The 22,458-nt window shown below is 37.1% G+C and overlaps 1 protein-coding gene across 1 annotated transcript in view; it reads right to left on the reverse strand.

Moving 5' to 3' along the window:
- Positions 1-22,458, reverse strand: part of CRYBG3 (crystallin beta-gamma domain containing 3) — a 125,229-nt gene that overhangs the window by 49,486 nt on the left and 53,285 nt on the right. The window contains exons 4-10 of the mRNA XM_033211535.1: positions 15,375-21,567; positions 13,679-13,723; positions 13,331-13,446; positions 12,218-12,365; positions 5,556-5,692; positions 3,854-3,968; positions 2,914-2,949 (exon numbers count right to left, since the gene is read on the reverse strand). Of these exons, the coding sequence (XP_033067426.1) occupies positions 2,914-2,949; positions 3,854-3,968; positions 5,556-5,692; positions 12,218-12,365; positions 13,331-13,446; positions 13,679-13,723; positions 15,375-21,567 (6,790 nt within the window). The remainder of the gene's footprint in view (positions 1-2,913; positions 2,950-3,853; positions 3,969-5,555; positions 5,693-12,217; positions 12,366-13,330; positions 13,447-13,678; positions 13,724-15,374; positions 21,568-22,458) is intronic.

Below are 22,458 nucleotides of genomic sequence, written 5' to 3' on the forward strand. Positions count from 1 at the left end.
TTGAAAAGGATTGATAATTAACTGCAGAAACAATAGTCAACACCACAGATATCTCAGTTAGTTCAGCCTGCACAATTTCGACTGAAAAATTAAAGTTGAGCAAACTTTCCATTCTATAGGTACCAAGACCCTTATGCTCTGATCAGCTGCAGATGAGAGCAGAGCCTTCAACTGAAAATTTAAAAAATGGGATAAAGATCCTGAAGCATTTCTTCAAACAATTGTAACAGGAGATGAAACATGGCTTTACCTGTATGATCCTGAAAATAGCACAATCAAAGCAATGGCTACCAAAAGGTGGAAGTGATCCAGTCAAAGCAAAAGTAGGCCAGTTAATGGCAAGGGTTGTGGCAACAGTTTTTTGGGATGTTCAAGGCATTTTGTTTGTTGGTTTTCTGGATGGCCAAAGAACAACATCTGTTTATTATGAAAGTGTTTTGAAAAAGTTAGCCAAAGCTTTAGCAGAAAAACAACCAGGGAAGCTTCACCAGGAAGTCATTCTCTACCACAGCAATGCTCCCATTCATTCTCTCCTCAAACAAGGTCAGTTTCCCAAGAGTTTCCATGAGAAATCATTGGGCATCCACCTTACACTCCTGAATTGCCTCCTTCTGGTTTCTTCCTAATCTTAACGAAAATTCTAAAGGGAACCCATTTTCCTTCAGTTAATAATGTAAAAAAGACTGCATTGACATAGTTAATTCACCAAGACCCTCAGTTCTTTAGGGATGGACTAAATAGCTGGTATGACTGCTTACAAAAGTGTCTTGACAGTGACGAAGCTTATGATGAAAAATAAGGTCTATATTTTCATAATTTAATTCCATTTTTTCCATGAACATTTTGAAGTCCCCTCATGTATACTTACAGTATAGCACGATGTTGGATATTCACAAAGAATATGTGAGTCTTTATCATCATAAAGGTAAAATATCTTATTTAATAATAAGTTTCTCTCATATTATAATAATATACCTGAGTATGATTACATTGTTTTGGTCACCCAAATACTAGAACCATCTCATAGGGTAAACTGCCTTATAACTAACTGGTTCTTGAATTATCTTTGTAAGTATATCCCTGTGTTCAGAATTTAATATAGACCTTCCTTCTACTTACTGAATTTCCCCTAAAGAACTCTCTTGAGATTCCAGGATATAACAATACATTATCTATTGACTTTTAAAAATACATACTGTTTCTTACAACTAACTACTTCTATGGCCTACTATTCATTGAGAAGAAACAGACGTGCAAATTTTAGAATTTAAATACAAAACTTACTTAAAAATAAGAAATTATTGAAAAATATTATTTCTAAAGACTGGATATTTGATTTAAATTGAGGGGATGCAATACGTATTGTCAGAAACAAATTTCTGGCATTTACTTCAAATTTGGATTGGAATAGTATTTCTCCTTTACTATTTTGCTGTTTTTTTCCTTCTCAAATACCAGCTGCATTAAGTATGAGGAAGTGACAACAGCATTTATCTATCCACATTCTCTCACTTGGCCCTATTTGTGGGTAATGGAATAATTTGTGCACAAATGTCAACTCAATATCTTGCCAAATAAACCCCATGCTTAAAAACACTAAATCAAAAAGGTTATAGCTGGCTTATGACTAAAAACTGATAATATTAGGGAAAATTTATATAGCACTGATCCTGCACTTTTCCACGTTAAGTTTGCACTGGGTACTATATTTGAAATGACAAAGTTTTATTTGGGTTTAATACATGTTACATATGCTGACCACATTCAAACTCAGTAAGAAATACAAATTCTTTGGTGAGTAAGCCACAAATTAATATCAAACGACTTATAAATTGTGATTACCGATCCATTCATGTACACCTACAACTTATCAAACTGCAAATGTCCAAGGAAGATCCAGCCTATCACAACTGAAGTCCTGATTGACCAGACTAGGAGACGTGAGACAGAAGGCATTCAGACAGCACCACAGCTCATTCTACATCTTTTACGTCTTGACTGCAAATAGAATCACCTAGGACTCTTTGGAAATTGTTGACCATGGCCCAAACTAATATGGTATCTCTGGGAGTGCAGCCCAGGCTCAAGCATCTTTTAAAATTCCAATATGTATAATTTCAACACACAAAGTATATTAGATACACTTAGACACAAGTTTTAAAAGACTCCATCGATGTATCTGAGAGAAGAGAAGTCAGTTCCATAAATGAGAAAGCCCAGAAATGGGAGAGTTGAAGGAGTTGTGTCTTGTTTTAAAGAAGAGGAAGACAAATGAATCCCTGCTTCCACACCTGCCTCTGCAGGTGCCGTAACCAAATTACAGGCAGGCCTGTTTGCATCTTTTATCACTGTACTGGTTTGCCTTCTCTCTCTCAAAATACTTTGTAATTCTGTTTCCTCCTTTCTTTCCCTGAATTTGCTTGATCCTGGCACCACTGCCACCCGTTTTCATTGCCTCGCCTCTACTCTTCCCTTTGGATGCTCATACTTACAAACTGCCATCTATCTGTAAGAGTTACCTACACTTCCTTTTGATCAGCCTTGATCACCTTCCTAAGCATCACTCCCAAAGGCCTGCTAGATACCTCCACTTTAATAACTACCTGCTATCTCAAGTCCCCTCCTCCAAAACAAAAATCAAACCTGTCACCTTTCCACCCCACAGCAGAAATCTAGTGAGCCTGACTGATTTATTGGTACAGACCTCCATCTTTGCAGGCTGATCCCACTCCCCATTCACAGCCACAGGGTGGACCCTCATTAAACATTTTGTGCATTCCCTTCCCACCTCCCCCAAATCATTTAGCTAAGTATAATCATATGTGGAGGTACTTTTTATTCCAATAATTCAAAATACCTAAATATTAATCCTGAGACTCTTTAGCCTGCTACAAAAATCAGTTCAAGACTTACCTTTAAGTTCATGGGCATTTCCACTTTCAGTCCACCCTTAAGATGACAAGATAGTTTAATATTAGACAGGTAAATATTTAAAATATTTGAATGTAATATCTGAAAGTGATATATGTAGGTTACACAAAAATCTAATCAGTGAAGATTACACATCAGTCAAATTTAAATTGTGCTAAATTTTAAATTTTAAATATAGAACTCTACAGTAGTCAAAACCAAGTTATAGTGTTTCTCGTCAATGTAGATGGGGCAAGAAATCTTAAGGATACACTTTCCAGATTACAACTACTATGAGGAAGGAAACTGAGCTTTAGTCCTTGACTACACATGACCAATTTAATCCCACTTCAGAGTGTCCCAAAAAGAAGAGTGGTATTGCTAGTAAACTTAGAAATCTCATTCAGCAGAGTAGATTTCTTAGCCAGCTAATCCAAAAGTCTTCCCTACAATTATTTGGGCTTTCTAAATTAGAGCACTGAGCTAACCACACTAACCTTTCCAAGTTCAACCAACACTTTTGATCACATGCACTGTCTTTGTGATCTCAAAGTTGCACAGCATGAAAAGTAACTTTTTCCCTACAAAAACCCCAATTCTGTAGGGTTTTTTTTTTTTTGTTTCATGTGCTACTCCACATTGTGATTATTTCTTAAAATGTTTTAGTTTGTCCTAGTGTCTATGTTTTTAAAGGACACAGACTAACCAAAAATGGTTTATCACATAGCCAATGTTTAATTGAACAGTTTGCCACTCAAGTAAATGTTTGCAACCAAAAAGAAATACTGTAAATACTGAAGGCACTACAGTACAATAGTTTGCCAATTCAGTGGTACACATATTCACTTCTTGAGATTGAGATGCAAGAGCAACCATCATGGTTATTTAATTTTGGATTCATGGGTACTTGGGAAAAGGAATGCTTCTTTTTAAATTTGCTTACCATTTGAAGCGGATGTAATGATTTCATTTCTCCCGTAGAAATCTCAAAGAGCCCATGGTCTTCCTCCAGAACTGTAGCTTGTCCCTTAAAATTAATATCTGGGTAGGCAAGCCAACTATATAAAAATAGATAGTTAGTTAAAGTATAACAGTACTGATTCAGTCCAGTTCGGTAAGTAAAAAGTGCTATCAAAAAAAAAAAAAAAAAAATCCTCCATCACAGAATTACACCAGTAAAACACACTCAAAGTGAGAGCCAGACATATAACGATAACAGTTACCATGTTATTAAGTATTTACATTCACACATTATCCATCCTATAATAAGCTATCTAGCCTTAATAAGTCTAATATGTTTTCCAATCATTAGGCATTACTTTTATTTTTCTGATACCTAAAACATGTGACACCTTTAATTCAAGTGGGAAATAATTAGAAAATCAAAACAAATTTTACTATATTCCATTCTTTTTTAAACTGGAACAATCAGAGGCAGGGATTCCACAAGGTGCTTTACACTTTGAGCCACATTTTTAGAATCAATATCAGTTCTATTGGCTGCCTAAGGGAGAGTATTTGCAATTAGATTCCCAAAAGACCATCTTCCAGCTGAGCTTGATAATTACAGACATTCCTCATGGACACGGCCAATTACTGGCCTGCCCAAGAGTTTTGTTTTGTTTTGTTTTGTTTTGTTTGAGACAGAGTTTTGCTCTTGTTGCCCAGGCTGGAGTGCAATGGCACAATCTTGGCTCACCGCATCCCCTGCCTTCTGAGTTCAAGCGATTCTCCTGCCTCAGCCTCCCAAGTAGCTGGTATTACAGGCATATGCCACCATGCCCAGCTAATTTTTTTGTATTTTTTAAGTAGAGATGGGGTTTCTCCATGTTGGTCAGGCTGTTCTCGAACTCCTGACCTCAGGTGATCCACCCACCTTGGCCTCCCAAAGTGCTGAGATTACAGGCACAAGCTACCACACATGGCTGGCCTGCCCACGAGTTCTAATTCACATGTAGGGGGGACAAAAATGTTGTTCTACAGTGACCCCCAAACTGTACACCAACCATCATCAGAGTAAACAAAAACAGTGAGGGAGCAGAGGGTTTCATGTTGAGTCAGATATCCACAGGGTTTGGAGTCAAGTCAATCTGGGAATGAACTAAGACTGAACTTAGACCCATCATCCTACAGATACCTCTAGAAAGAGAGAGGCCTAGTATCAAATCCATGCTTACCAGCTAGTAGCCTGGGACAAATCACCCATATATAATATAAGAGTAACACCATCTGCTTTTCAGGAACAGAGGAGTCATAAACAAAAAAGCCGTATGTGCCTGATACCACAGAGGCAGTCAGTGACTATTAGAACTTAGACACCCTAGAAATAGTTCAGGCTCCAAAATTTTAGGCCAGGGACATGCTTTTATTTCTCAATCACAGAATTTGTGGGATGAAAAGACAACAGATCCATATATCAAGAACTACACCTCAGAATTCTATACCTGCTCCTGTGAATCATATATCAAAGCTCTAGTTAGATCCAAAGAAAGAATCTTTTAACCCCTGCAGTCTTTCTTGGGTGACTGAGAGTATAAACATTAGCTAGAAACTTTAGAAATATGTATGTCATCTATTGAAATATGAAACAAAAAGTTAACTTTGGTGGCCATCAATCACTATAATAAAAAGGAACTGATACGTACACTCCTGACTTCACAGTGAAGGACATAGATTTGGAGATATTCAGTTCTTCCAAGTTGGGGACTGCTCTCTGTATGTAGACAGGACAACAGGCTGGGTCAGATTGTGGGAAAAGCTCTATCTCTGGAATGCTGCAGTCCTGAAAAAAATTAATAATTTGGCTTTGAAATCAACTAGAGACACACAGTCTAGTCTTCTTAATGTCCTGGACATATAGTTACACTGTTCTCATTATCGAGTTGAATTTCTTCACAAAGAAAACATAAAGGAAATATTGTTTCTCCTAAAAAATAAGTTTTTCTAAAAAAAGTTGTTAATAACATGAAAATTATACATTTTATGGAAAAATTATTGTCCCAATTTTTCTGCTTTGATTTTTAAAGATTCTTTCCATTAAGCAATGCTTAGAGTTACCAAATTGAGTTCAGATTTCAGAGTTACTAAACTATTTGAGTGCCAAATGTCTGTAAGTCTTCCTTCTTAGAAGTGTAATAAAACCATAAGGGAGGAAGAGAGTTAAATAAAAGCTGATCTCATCGGGGATATAAAAAAACAAGTAGAGAAGCAGTACCCTCTTCAGTGTTTATCTAATTTACATTGACAAAAGAAATAGTCATTAGAGGTGAGGGTAAAGGAAATCTGTTTTCCTCCCTGTAGGACTGCATTTCCTAGTGCAGTAGGTTTGAAGAAGAAAAGCATTATGTAATTGACCCTTTACTCCATCACAGTCTTAAAAAATTATGTACTCATTGTCCTGTGAGACCTTCCTTAAAAATTTTTCTTGTGCATATCTCTTCTTACATATTTCCACTGTCACAACCCTTGGTTAGGCCCAAACTTTGATTACAGGCCTACTTACAACCACTAGTCAAGCACTAGCTACTACTCTTTAGACAGCTGAACTTGTGAGAACATCACTTTCCTCAAGAAACTCACTGGCTTCAGACCCAAGCACATCAAATTCATGTTTCTATTTGTCTTTCTATAATAGGGCACCAAACTAGTGATCCACACTAACTTCCTACAACTCTGCAGTCATATTGGTCCTCACGCTATCTCCACTTCCACTCCAGCCTCTGTAAGCTTTGCAGATATTTCCCCTATCTCAACTAAAGAAATAATTCTTTGTATTCTTACTTTCAAAAATCTCTTCTAATAGTCAAGTCCTAACTCAAAAAAGACCTCATCTCTTCTTAGGGAATCAAAATTACAATTATTTTTTCCCTTCTCTGAAATTACAGATACACTTCTGTCTGAACACACTATCTCAATACTCATGAGTATTGACTGATAGAACTCAATACAACTCAAGTTTTAGTAATTATCCCCTATGACACTGTGAGATTCAAATGCATATGCTTTAATAAAATAGGTAAATGTAATAACAGGGGTGGCATTTATAAGAGACTGAACAATTCTATTTAAATTTTGCAATTCTAAAAGTATAATATTCTGATTTTTCAACTTTTCCCCAAACTGAATTCTCAATCATTCTATTAATATACAAAAGCAAGCAAGTTTATACATCACATTTTCAGGAAATTGGTTCTAAAATGCAAAATACTAAAGAAGCATAATCTAAAAATATCCTTTAAAGTATAAAAGCATACTTCGTTCTAACGTTTCATTTCAAAAATAAGCAGAAATGTTTAGAACAGTCACCTGTCAATCCTCAAGGCTCTTTTGTATGCTGTTAATAATAGAGTTCTAGTAACATTATTTCAAATACTTCCATATTAATGTCCCTCCAGGGATCTGAGTTACAGTAACAAAATACATAACTAACTGTCTCACACAAACAAATTTCCTCTGCATTGTGTTGTACAAACAATGTTTGGGTGGTGTACTCTAAAAGGGAAAAGCTAAGAAGCATTCAAGTCTACAACAACACAGATGGAAATGGTATAATAGCAAAAGTGTAATCACTAAAATATGAAAATAAACAAAAATGAGAAGGCATATGTTTGCTGTTATCTTCACTAGAAACCTAATTTTTGCTCTAGTTGACTGAAAAATATTTCACTGTTAAGTTCTGTCTTCACGGTGGCTATTCACAGAAATAGCATGCTTTGCAAAACATACGTATAATTCTTGATGGACAAAGAAAGTCAAACACCAGCAACTGAAAGGCACTTTAGAGTAACCTAGAAACAATAAACAATTTAAGTTTATATGTCTTCCTTGTATACTTTTGAGTCCCGCTACACTTTGCAAATAGATCAGTGAAATTTGCAAACGTATACTATTATAGCAATTAGTAAGAATGAAGACAGTTTTATAGTTATAGTTAACAAAATCACAGTTAACAAACATAGTAAGAAAATCTATTTGTCTCTACCTTACATAAGATACCTCAGTTCTGGATCTAACAACAGATTGTACCATAAGAAAAATGGTATATCTTTTAAAAAAGACTTAAATACACAGTAAACATAGTAATTTGCAATATTAATTTATTCTAATTTTACAAACGAAAGCACTTGAATCAAGATTCACCATGTTACTACCTTGACTCCCAATTATTTTCCCTGGGGACAAAGACAACCCTTAGCTGGAATCTACATACTGATAACTGAGGGTGTCTGCTATACCTGTCAATCCTCAAGGCTCTTTTGTATGCTGTTAATAATAGAGTTCTAGTAACAATATTTCAAATATTTCCATATTAATGTCCCCCCAGGGATCTGAGTTACAGTAACAAAATACATAACTAACTGTGTCACACAAACAAATTTCCTCTGCATTGTGTTGTACAAACAATGTTTGTTTGGGTGGTGTACTCTAAAGTGAAGACGTCATGGAAGAATTATCTTTAAAGGACATTAAAGTCTTGACTACAATGATGAAAACAACTAATATAAAGATGATTCAACACGATAAAGTTGGTATAGAATAGGCAGAAGTGAATCTGGCATGGAAACAACCACCATGAAAGTGAAGCATTGATAGGCAGAATTTTGACAACGTTGGAAAAAGGAAGCAGTTTGATGCCTAATTATTACTTTGTAAAATATTTAAACAAGGCTTATGCCTCTTTCATTCAATGCTCAATAGTTTTATTTTCCTTCCTCACTAAAAGTTGTTAACCTGTTCGAGATACACGGGCACTGACACTGCAACTAAAAAAAGAAATGATTCCAAGAACAAACACTGGAGGAACAAGTACAAGCCTGACTTACTCTTTCTTATAATATAGTCTAAACAAATGGTGGACGTGCAAATATCCATTCAAATATCTATGCTCACCAGATTAAATCTGTTTGATTTTATTGTTTGATTTCGGGGGGGTTGAGAGAGGTGGCTGTTTGCCATAAATTACTTGTTTTTTTCCCACTAGGCCTTGGCATAGTGCCTGATTTCACAAAGAAAGCACAAAACCACAAGTTATATAAATCTTAAAAGAGTACAGTTACAAACTAACTAGTCATTTTTTCAAGGAATTTCTAGTTGAGTTAATCGAGTGAGCACTCAGATTGTTATCTGCAGAACTGAACTGACTACAGTTAAATCTTTCAGTGAAAATGGACATTGCTCTCTCCACTTCAGCCATCTTAATCTCCTTGCATTACACTAGGCCACCAAAGCTCACCTCTGCATCTGACAAAAGTGGCTCTGCCAGGAACTCCCTCATATCTCCTAGACTGCTTAACTCCTGTTAGTCCTTGCAACATTCCAAACAGGTGCCACCTCCTCCAGGTGACATGCCTCTTCCCAAAGGTGAGTTGTTTCTTCTGTGTGCCCAGAGGGCCCTGGAGAACACTTCTCACATCATATAATCATGTGACTCAGCTGCTCTCCCCCAGTCTTTAAGCAACCTGAAGTAAGGAACCGTATCTCACTTGTATTTCTATTCCCTGTGCACACCACAGTGTTGGCTCAAAAGCAGACACAAATATTGTTAAATATAGGTTTACTTAAGAGTTTGGCAGACAGTATTGATTCACGTAAAACACGTGCAGACACCCTTTATAACTTGAGTTTTTCTGTAGGCTATATTTAATTTCTCTGAATGCTACAGACCACTATCAAGAGTTTAATAATAACAATCCAAGTCATCATGATGGTGTTCCTCTCAATTTATACTTTTTATGTATACAAATGAAATCTCCATAACTTGAAAACTACATATATCCATGACTGTCACATAAGTAACTGTATTGTATCACATATTATGTTACTGTTGAAGGAAATCTTAAGAATACCTGTGAGGAGAATTCTGTCCTTATCTGAGATGTCCTTATCACTAACTAACCCCTCCTCTATACTACCACAGAACTTCATACAAAATATTTTATTACATTGGAAGACTCTTCTCATCTTAGTATTAATATTGTTTAAACAGAAAAATAAAACACAATACCTTCCCTTCCTATTCCAATCCTTCCCTATTTCCCCTAACACACACACATGCATGCACACACATGTCTATAATAAGTAGAAGCAATCTATACTAGGAAAATGTATATCTGGAAATCAATAAGGAATTTCTAATATTCCTGAATAGTATACTCCTAATTAGGAACAGGGTATACTAATTAGGAGTATTCTATAATACTGTGCTGCTATTGTTATTATTATTATTGTTATGAGACACAGTCCTGCTCTGTTGCCCAGACTGGAGTGCAGTGGCATGATCTCAGCTCACTGCAACCTCTGCCCTCCAGGTTCAAGTGATTCTCCTGCCTCAGCCTCCTGGGAAACTGGGGTTACAGCTGCCCACCATCACATCTGGCTAATTTTTGTATTTTTAGTAGAGACAGGGTTTCACCATGTTGGCCAGTCTGGTCTCGAACTCCTGACCTCAAGTGATCTACCCACCTCAGTTTCCCAAAGTGCTGGGATTGCAGGTGTGAGCCACAGTGCCCAGCCAATACTATACTATTATATACCACTAGGAGTATTACAGTAGGAGCAGTAATATACTATTATAGTAGTACACTAATATAGTAGTATACTACTATAGCACTATACTATTACAGTATAGTATATAGTATGCTATTATAATAGGAGTATACTATTCCTATTAGCATATTTTAATAGCAATAGTATAATCCTATTAAAAAATATATAGTACCTCATGTAACATTTTATATCTTTATTTATTATTGTTTTTTGAGACTGAGTCTCACTTTGTCGCCCAGGCTGGAGTGCGGTGGCACGATCTTGATTCACTGCAACCTCCATGTCCTGAGTTCAAGTGATTCTTGTGCCTCAGCCTCCAGAGCAGCTGGGATTACAGACTTGCACTACCACACTCAGCTAATTTTTGTATTTTTAGTAGAGACAGGGTTTCACCATGTTGGCCAGTCTGGTCTCGAACTCCTGACCTCAAGTGATCTACCCACCTCAGTTTCCCAAAGTGCTGGGATTGCAGGTGTGAGCCACAGTGCCCAGCCAATACTATACTATTATATACCACTAGGAGTATTACAGTAGGAGCAGTAGTATACTATTATAGTAGTACACTAATATAGTAGTATACTACTATAGCACTATACTATTACAGTATAGTATATAGTATGCTATTATAATAGGAGTATACTATTCCTATTAGCATATTTTAATAGCAATAGTATAATCCTATTAAAAAATATATAGTACCTCATGTAACATTTTATATCTTTATTTATTATTGTTTTTTGAGACTGAGTCTCACTTTGTCGCCCAGGCTGGAGTGCGGTGGCACGATCTTGATTCACTGCAACCTCCATGTCCTGAGTTCAAGTGATTCTTGTGCCTCAGCCTCCAGAGCAGCTGGGATTACAGACTTGCACTACCACACTCAGCTAATTTTTGTATTTTTAGTAGAGACAGGGTTTCACCATGTTGGCCAGTCTGGTCTCGAACTCCTGACCTCAAGTGATCTACCCACCTCAGTTCCCAAAGTGCTGGGATTGCAGGTGTGAGCCACAGTGCCCAGCCAATACTATACTATTATATACCACTAGGAGTATTACAGTAGGAGCAGTAGTATACTATTATAGTAGTACACTAATATAGTAGTATACTACTATAGCACTATACTATTACAGTATAGTATATAGTATGCTATATAATAGGAGTATACTATTCCTATTAGCATATTTTAATAGCAATAGTATAATCCTATTAAAAAATATATAGTACCTCATGTAACATTTTATATCTTTATTTATTATTGTTTTTTGAGACTGAGTCTCACTTTGTCGCCCAGGCTGGAGTGCGGTGGCACGATCTTGATTCACTGCAACCTCCATGTCCTGGGTTCAAGTGATTCTTGTGCCTCAGCCTCCAGAGCAGCTGGGATTACAGACTTGCACTACCACACTCAGCTAATTTTTGTATTTTTAGTAGAGACAGGATTTCACCATGTTGGCCAGGATGGTCTTGAACTCCCAATCTTAGGTGATCTGCCCGCCTCAGCCTCCCAAAGGCTGGGATTACTGGTGTGAGCCACCGCGCCCAGCCCATGTAACATTTTATAAACTAGATTACCTCTGGTTAATATTTTTAATTACCATTCACTCTATTTGCATAAACTCAAAAGATTATCAATATGATAATGAAGATTAGTAACAGCACAAAAATTAGCAATGATTTGTAAACATTGCCAGGTCATAGCACAGGTTTACTATATGACAAATAAAATCAAATAAAAAACAGGAGAAAAATCTACAGTTGTTACCTTTAAGACACGTTTGATAGAACCCAATACAAAGTTTCTTTGTGGATGTCTTCTGTTCTGAAGAATCCAGTCACGATTTAAAACCTTTTCCCCTTCTTCCAGCACACATTTCTGACCTCGGAAATGTGGTTTCTCATATAAAATCCAGCTAAACAAAGAGAAATGCAATGATGACTTATATTTAATTTTCTAAGAACTGAGGCATATAAGTCACAGACCATTTTGTCTACTTAATTTTTTTAAGCTGGGATATCTTCCACTATTAGCATATAACTCTATTTTTTTTTGAAACGATATATGCTAATTTAAGTATAGGTGAATAGGAAAGAAAAAATAAAAGTGCATATACCTTGGAAATAGAAATACTTTCTGAACATAGTACCATAATACATTTCTATGTCTATATTTAGGTATGTATGCTCTTTATAGATGTGGTCTATACAAAACTATACAGTTGCATTAAAAACAATAGTGCAACAATTCCTAATTATACTTCTAATTTTCTTGTTGCCGAGTAACACAGGACACAAGTCCCATCTTATTATATGAAGATGAGATTATACCATATGATTTAAGACGTGAATGCTTACCTGGGTAACCTAAACACTGGACAGCTAAATTCTGGCTCCAGCTTGCCCATGGCTCATGGTCCATAATAAACAGATGCGGTTGCCCCTCATTTTTAGACCATACAAAGATTCCTTCACTTCTAAGCAAGTTATATGAACAACTTTAACTATGTGGCCTTCACATTCCTCAGCATCCCACAAATTCTGAACTCATTTTCAAAGCTATGCTTCACTCAACTGAAGCATTCACCCAAACTTGCCAAATCTATCTGCTAATAATGCAGTTACAGAATGGTACTGATTGTATAGATTAGGTCTTGCAACTTATTGGCTTAAGCACTAAAAACAGATTATATTTTATGCCATAGTAAATAAAGAGAACAATTAAGTTATAACACACTAACAATAATGTTTCAAAATATTCTGTCGAAAAGTAGAGGAAGGAAAATATGACTTTAATAAAAAATAGCAAAAAAAGCATTAACGGCAAGAAGACACATTTACTTTAAGAAAATATGCTATAAAATTTTAAGAGACTTCTTACCAGCCCCTTACAACTTTTATTAGAACTCCATTTGGAAAAGACCATGATGTAGCATCAGGAATATTACAGTAGACTTCTCGTTTATATTTACTTTCATGGAGATCATAGATAACCATCTGCAACACAGTAAATAGCAGTAAGTAGCTACAATAACTAATTTTTAGAATGTATTTTAAATTCTAAAATGTCCTAGAACATAGAAATAAACATCCTAAATATACAAAAGCAAATGTTACTTTAGATGTTAAATCCTTGAAATCATTTTCTAAGTCACGTATATTAAATTCCTCAAGCCTGAAAGTCACCTAATCTTTAACCTTCATCTTAGTTTGAGAAAGTTATCCTTACCTTCCCAGGTCTTGGGTTATATCTCAGAGTTTCTTTGTCAACATTCTGAAATAATAAAAGTGGAAAAGTAAGCTTCAAGAAACATCGGTGAAAGATGCATAATTCATTTTCTTAGCAGTCATGTATCCAATTTATCACATATTTAGTTAGTGATCATTATGAGCTAGGTGCTTCGCTAGATAAAAGTGATATAAATACAAACATATAGGAAATTAACACGTTGTCTCTGCCCTCAAGAAGTACACAGCTTAGAATGGGTAAATAGATGGTCATATTTGCATAGCTCTTCTAAGCCTAAGTTACATTCACAAGGAAAACACTAGGTTGTGGAAATGGCACCAGCATGGAGGTAAGGGCACACAGAGATTCAAAGAGGCTTTTCTGAGGAAGTGGTATTGAGGGATCTTGAAAAACAACATTTCAGTGAATGGAAAATGTGGCAGGTTGTGATGGGATAGTGAATAAAGAAATTCTAGGAAGAGAACCATCCTGGGGAAAAGTGCACTGGTAGGAAACACAGAGTGTGCACCCAGAGTGTGGGGAGACAAGGTTGGCAAAACAGAACTTGGGGGCCTTATAATGCAGAGTTAAGAGGTGCCACTTGATTTGGTAGGCAGTGGAGAACCATGAAAGAAATATTTCTTCAAATCCCATCATGTCCTTCAAAACGACTTTGCTTTGTAAGTTTTGGTTTGGTCTTTGAGTATTACTATTTGCCATGAAGATTGTTTGAGGTAAAGGTACAGGCCTTGGACATCCTGTATCTTTATCTTGAAAGTACCATCATCTTGGAAATGCCAGAAAGGAAAGTCCCATATTTAATAAATATTCTACATTAAATATTTAAATTTTCTAAATCAAAGAAAAATGTAATTGAATTGAAGACATTTTCCAGCTATAATGTTTTCAGTTCTTTTTGTTTGATTTAGGTTGTTCACTGCCCTGCGTTGCATGAACAACAACATGAGTTGTAGTGACAGGCTGCTGTCAAATACTTACAAATTTTACTTAACAGAAAGATTTTTCATTAGACTAATAAGCTAAATGCAAACTGACAATTTTCCCACATACAGTACCTTGAGAAATTTAGACTGTCACTTAATTTAGCTTGAAAAATATTAGCAAAATACTTCAAAATAACCTTGCTTCAGTATTATGCTTTTTAAATTCTGACCAAGCAATTTTGTTTCCTAAGTAGTCCAGCTAAAATACATGAGTTATGATATGTTTCAACCAAAGAATAAATCTGGTATTTTTATGAAACAAACTTTATGTAACTTCTACAACCTCAAAACATTAATTTTCTTTTTTGTTTTGTTTGTTTGAGATGGAGTCTCACTCTGTCGCCCAGGCTGGAGTACATTGGTGCGGTCTTGGCTCACTGCAACCTCTGCCTCCCGGGTTCAAACCATTCTCTGCCTCAGCCTCCCCAGTAGCTAGGATTATAGGCGCCCGCCACCATGCCTGGCAATTTTTTTTTTATTTTTAGTAGAGATGAGGTTTCACCATCTTGGCCAGGCTGGTCTTGAACTCCTGACCTCGTGATCCACCTGCCTCGGCCTCCCAAAGTGCGGGGATTACAGGAGTGAGCCAGCATGCTTGGCCAAAACATCGATTTTTCTTAATAAGCCTTTAGATAATTTCATGACCCAAAGCTTTAATAATTATTATTAATATAATAAACAAAATAACTTACCTCTATAAATGGGCTCAATCTGCCTGGGTTGTCTTGAACACGGAAATACTTGGACACTGGTTCCTGAAGAATTCCACCAAATCTGGCTCCTTTTTCTAAGGAATGACTTTGGGAAGTCTGCAGATACTGATGATAAGCACTCTTTAAAGAAGAATGTAGTTTAGAAGTAAGGTCAGATTTCTGGAGAAATGAGGTCTTTTCTGGCCACAGACCAACTTGCAGATTGGAGGTAGTAGGTTCACTTGGCATCACATATGAATTCTTAGAAATTCCAATGCTTTCCTGGTCATCAGGGTAAAATGTGATAGAAGGATCTGGCAACTGGAAGGTAACATGCTCCCCACTTCCAGCTCTCAGATCTTTATGCAATACTGCTGCCTCCTCCTCTTCTTCCTCCTCAGCTGCCTCTCTGTCATCTTCATCAAAATTCATCTTTAAACGCTCTGACACTGACTGGAGAAGGGATAAAACAGAAGAGGGCTGGTTTTCACTCTCTCTTGATTTGCTGGGGCCATGGTGACCAGGTGAAACCTCACTGGATAGAATGTCCTCCTGTGAGCTGTCATCCTCATAAATGGGAGACAACGCTAAAGGATAAATTTTGTACCTTTTGGCCTCCACTGATAAGAACATTTCTGAACTATCACTATCAAATGTCTCACCTAATTTAGTACTTTTTTCAAAGTGATGGACAAGGTCAGTTCTACTCTCAGACCTTTCACATGCCACAACAGGCATGCTGTCAGGGGACGTATCAGGAAACCAGACAGACCGTGTTTGGCTTGCTTCCGCGGAAGCATACTTGTCCTCTTCTTGAAGGGGCTCTTCGTATAATATAGTAAAGGAAGAATTTTCTTGTTCATCTTGAGAAACGAAAGCTAAATTATATCCTTTTTTGCCACTATAATCTGTCTCTCTCCTCTTGTCATGTATTGCAGTAAGAGACATTCTTTTGTCTAGTCTTGCTATGGTATCTCCAGGTTGAAAATCTGGCATTGCTGGGGCTGGGTAGCCCTCATAATCCTTACTTAATGTAGGGGATTCATAACCCCTGAAATGTGTAGCAAGTCTATTCTCATGTGCTATCAAGCCTTCCTTTATTTCAGTAGGTTCTTCCTTTGTTTCTCCAAAACTCCCTTCAGCATACTCTTGTAGTGTTTTACTTTCAAATGCAGGAGGCATGGCCTCCACTTGTGTAATGGTCAATCCCAGTCCTGTTCCATGTATTTTCTCAATGTCTACCATTGTGGGTAACACTTTGTGTTTCCCAATATTCTCACCACAATCTTCTGGGGATATTTCTTCCATTTCTATCACAGAGGGTATGGACACAGTTGCTCCAATAGTATCTTTAACATCTCTCTTGCATGCTTTTTCTATTTCTAAGGGGGCAGGTGCTGCCTCGTGTGCTTCCTTCACTTTTAACACACACGGTACTATTTCAGTATTCTTAATGACCTCTTCAGCAGTCTTTTGGTAAGTAGCTTCCATTTTCAACATAGATCCCTCAGTGTTCCCAGTAAACCCTTTGGCATTTTTTTGGTAAGTATTTACTACCTCTAATGCAATGGGCATCACCTCAGTTTTGCCACTATCTCTTTCAGTATCCTTTGGGTACGTATTTTCCATTTCTAACCTCACAGGCATCACTTCAGCCTTTGCAATATCCCCTTCAGCATCCTTTTGGTAAGCATTTTCCATTGCTAATGTAATGGGTATTACTTTAGCCTTTTCACTAATCCCTTCACCATCTTTTCGGTAGATATTTTCCAATTCTGACAAGGGTATTGCCCCAGTCTTGCCAATATCCCCTTCAGCATGCGTTTGGTAAATATTTTCCATGTGAATTGTAACAGGTGCCATCTCAGTCTTTACAATATACCCTTCAACATCCTTTTGGTGGACATTTTTCACTTCTGGCATAATAGGTATCACCTCAATTTTGCCAACATCCCCTTCGGTATCCTTCAGCTTATAAGCTTTTTCCATTCCTAAAATGTCAGGTGATCCCTCAGTTTTTTCAATACAGCTCTCAGCATCCATTTGGTATACTTCTCCCATTGTAAAAACATTAGCTTTTGGTTCAGTTTTCTTGACATTCATTTCAGCATCCATTTTATGTACTCTTCCCATTTCTAACATAGGAGGGACTGCCTCATATTTCAGAATATTCAATTCAGCATCCTTTTTGTTTGTTTTCCCTGTTTCTAACATGGAAGGTATAAGCTCAATTTTCCCTATATTTATTTCATTATCCTTCTTGTGTACTTTCCCTACTTCTGACATTGCAAGAGGTGTGTTTTTACTGTGTCCTGGCAAGTTTTTTTCAGATATACATACAAGGCTATCAGACAAACTGCTTTTAGATGTACCAGGTGCATGGATGTCATCATTCACAAGTGGAGGCCATTTGAAATTTAATACAAGAGTTCTTCTGTCCTCTGTCTCAGTTTTGTTATTATCCACATTCTCTATTTCCATTGTCTCATTACAGTCCTCATTACAAAATAAATGTGTTTTTACCCTATCATCTGTCTGTTTATGTGACATGCCTTCAGCTAGTAAAACCGTATCTGATTCCTGCAAATTTATACTATCAGACAGTCCAGATCCATTTCCAGAAAATGGGGATTTTTGGTAGAGAACAATTTCTCTTCCCTTAATTGACTCTGTGCCACTAGCTAAGTTACTTACAGAGAAGAATTTACTTAATACTTTATTTTCACTAATTTGTGTGCTTTGATTTACTGGCTGTTCTGATACCAAGAACTCTCTAACTACATCATGTGGCTTAACACTACCACTGTTCAGAATTTTTGAAGGATCAGCCTGAAGTTCAGAATCCCAAGTATCATCAGGATCTTCAAAAGCATCATTTCTCAATTTTTCTTGGGCTACATAAATAATCTCATTGACTAATTCCCTAGCTTTATCTTCCAACAAACAAGATACATTCATACTATCAGGATCAACAAGAAGACTCTTCTCACCAACTGCTGGTGAATCACAGGGCTTCTCTTCGACTTCTGACATGTTTTCCATGCCCTGCTCTTCCAAACCCTCTGTCTGTTGGATCTCTGTTAGTGTCACTTCTAATGGGTTTTTCTCAGAGATGTCTTCTTTCAGGGTACCCCGATTCATTATGCCTTCTATGGCTATGTGCTCCTGGCAGGTACTCACTGTGTGTTTGAATTTTAGTTCTTCCCTGACAGAATTAAAAATCTCACCAATCAATGTGTCGGCCTTTTTGAGTAAACTACTTTGGAGGTCCAAAAGCTGGTCATGTGCTCTTCCCCTGGCTTCTATGTGCTCAGCAGAGGCTTCAGAACACTGTTGGCCTGAGCTGTTAACTGACACTGCAGGCCCAGCAACTGCTCCAGTCTCTGCTTCCACGGGATTGTCAAATTGGGCAGTGGTTGGGAAATCAGTGGATATCTTCCCAGTATAAATCCCAAAATGTTCCGGAAATGGGGTTACTTCTGTCCCAATTGAGATAGACGTTTCAAATTCCAAATAAGAAGTGTTAGGGTACAACGGGTTAGTTACGGAGGTACCTTCATGTGTGAGATCTTTGATAACTTGTATAGAATCCAAATTATTTTGGGGCTTATGTGAATTTATTATCATGTTAACTTCTTCAGGGTAACTAGAGGAAGATGACACACTATCAATACCACCATTTAAAAAATGGATGTTCTCTTTCTTTCTGTAAGATGAGGATTTCTTTTCTGATTTCAGCACAGAAGGTACATTAAGGAAGCTTGAGTCCTCAGATGCAGAAACATTTTTTCCCAAACTGGAATCAGAATCCAGAAAAGCTGAATTTACTTTTGAGCTGCCAGTTTCTTGAAATTTATGGAAAATATTATTCAAGCTGAGTTCTGCCATTTCTGAGTGACCAGAAATCTTTTTAGTCCCACAAATATCCAAAGATTGATGAATCATATAAGTGTTAACTTCACAATTCTGTGCCATTTGCCTACTGACTTTTTCATCATGAATAGGTGGTAAAATCCCAGATATAATACTTTTAAGAAGAGCAGGAGGAGAGCCTAAGGCATCTACCTCTGTTTCTGGTATATCTTCATATTTGGAGGTAGCAGGAGAAAGCTCAGCTTGGCAATTCTCTTTAAGGCCAGCATCTGAACATTTCTCTCCAATCTCATTATGATTAATTGATTGAAAACTTTTGTCCTGTTGAACTTCTAGAAATGTTAATTCTGATAAAATAGGCTTTTCTGGAACATGGGTAATTTTCAATGGAAAAGAAGACACTTTATCCTGAGAAATGTCTCTGGGCTCCGCTTGTGAAAAAGATACCTTGGACAAGGATATAGTTTTTCTTCTTCCAGAATGTGACTCCACAGGAACATTGTTCTGACCATCAATTTCAGCTTTTGATACAATGTTAGCAGTTTTGGCTTCCAAGGGAAGAGAATCAGACTTCTCTATTATGCTCACATTTGCTTTAGTGTTTGAAGACATTAACTCTACTCTATTAGGGTCTTGAGATAAAATGGAACTGCAATCCTTAGAGAGGTTTCCAGAGTCAAAGCTCAATAGCTCCATCCCAGTTAAGTGAGGGCCACTGGCTTCAAAACCTGGAAGAACCTGGCATTTTTCACTATTAGAAAGAACTTCCTTGGATTCAAAAATTGTAGATGTATATTCAAGGCAAAAGGAAAGAGGAGGACTCTTCCCGCCTGCAGCCTCAACATGGTTTTTCACATTTTCTTCTTTACACTTACTAGGCTGATGGGAAATACCAACAGTGTTGACATTCCCAGTTTCAATGGGCACAGGAGAACCCTCATTCATTAAATCAGGAATATCCAACTTGCTCAGCATCCCAACTCCAGAAACAAAGGTAGGAGGTGAAATATTGAAATTTGTTTTTTTACAGTCAAGGCTAAGACATGTTTTAGCATCAGGTGACACTTTAGTTTGTTGAGGACTCTCAGAGTCAAGAGGCGTTTCTGAAATGTGACTTCTATTAAGTTCAAATTTCAACTCAGGTGCATTTTTATTTCCTAAGCATGCTACAACTGCTGATTCACTGATGTAATTTAAGGAGGTCAGGTCTTTTCTATTCATTCTAATACGAGGAATTTTATCATGAGACCTAAAATCAAGCTTTTTGGCTTTGGTTTCAAAGTACTGGTCAGTATCTTTGGGTGATGACTCAATTTTATCTTCTGGAGCTTTTACATGACTTGAAGCTATGGATTCACCAGCTGAGGCACTTTCTGTTTCTCGCCTGATTTCTCTAACAACCACATTTTCCTGTGAGTCTTGGGCAGACAATCTCTTTCCTTCATTTACAAGTTCTGTGTTTGTCACAGCATGTCTCTGAAGAGCAATGACACTGGTGTGAGTGGCAGCTTGCTTTGATGAGTTATCTATGGTTTGCTTGTCAGAACACTCACTCTCTGGCAACTGTAGATCTTCATGCCTAATTGATTTATTTGGACTTGGCAAATTTGTACTTTCCTGTTCAGTAGTGTCACTCCCATCAGATTTAGTACAAGAGAAATTAGAAATAGCAGGGCCCTGAGGCTCAACAAGCTCCACCCTTTGCACCATTGTCCCATTACTCATCACAGTGCTGTTTTCTTTTATCGTATTTTCTGTTGTAGTTACTCTCTGAAAATCTGGGCTGCAAGGGACATTGCTACTGCTACTTCTTGTGAACAATGCTGAACATACCAAATTTCTGTTAGTCTGAGAAACTGGTTCGCAACTTAAATGGTGCTGTGAGTCAGATTCTCCATCGTAGCTGGAGTTCGTCACAGAAGAAGGGGACGACCTATTTCTCTCAATACCCCCGCAAGCATTTTTATTTAAAAGATTATTGGACGAGGCAATATTCTGCAGTTCTGGGTTATTTGTCAAAGAACTTTCTGTGTTGAGACTTGTTTTGCTACAATCAGAGTCTTCTAATGGGCCTTCAAGTAGATTTCCTTTCATAGATAAGTCTGTACTAGCTGATAACAACAGTGGCAGTATCCCAGCCTCAATCTCACTTCCAGGGTCAATGTGTCTGTTTATATTAGAGTCAGAACTTTCATTTTCTCTGTCCAAGGTATTCACAGTTGCCAAGCCCGTCTGTTGCTTTAAATATTTCCTAATGTGACTTGGGCCTCGATATGTTGCATATGTTACTGAAGGCTCTTCTGGTTTACCATCGATTTGTCTGTAAAAAGAAAGTATGAGAGTATCAGGAAATACAACTAATAATACTTATTACTAATCCCAGCAACTGTGGTAAAAGTACATCTTTTAAATACCATTTCCCCTGATATGTACCAATTTGGGGAGTAAATCATAGAATGCTTTAAATTTATCTTGACTAAAAATAATAAAAATTTAACAAGCAGCACCTTAATGTCAATGCAGCATGAAGAATGTTTGAGTTCCTTAGAATTACTCCTTCTTACCTGATTACATACATACCTCTGACTGTGGTTAACAGAATATGAGTTCAAGCCTTGGGTTCTAGTTCTAATCTCAAAGGAGTGTCTGACTCTAAGTAACCAGATTGACTTTGGGCCTCATATTACTACAAGTTTAGGGATACATCACTGATTTCTCCACCACATTAAAGAATCATAATGAGCTTCTATTCCTTTACTCTTAGATGTGAATTTGAACAGCAACATTTAGCACATAAGTTGGAAACATTTTAAAGGAAAACAGATGGCAAGATGTCTAGCCCACAGTAAGCACTCAGTATATATTTGTTAATTCAATAAATGACAAAACTGCATCAAAATTCTCTGTGTTCAGTTCTTCAAATATTCAATTAGTATAGTGAGTATTAAACTGCTTGGGCAAATGCCGAAATCAAAAAAGATGTCTAGAGGAAGTATAGAAAACTAACCCCAGTATAAAGATCCTGATGCTCTCAGCACCCAATTTCCTTTGGAGAATCTACCCCCATGAGTTCTCACATCATGCCATACTATCTTGCAGGCAATTACATGCATCATTCTCTATCCTTTAATGCCAGCATCAGAAGGAAACTCTAATGCCCTCTAAGACTCAGCACACAAATAATTTCCATGCAAACCTATCCCTCTACTAA

The sequence above is a fragment of the Trachypithecus francoisi genome, unplaced genomic scaffold, assembly GCF_009764315.1.
Source record: "Trachypithecus francoisi isolate TF-2019V2 unplaced genomic scaffold, Tfra_2.0 Lachesis_group0, whole genome shotgun sequence".
NCBI classification, from domain to species: domain Eukaryota; kingdom Metazoa; phylum Chordata; class Mammalia; order Primates; family Cercopithecidae; genus Trachypithecus; species Trachypithecus francoisi.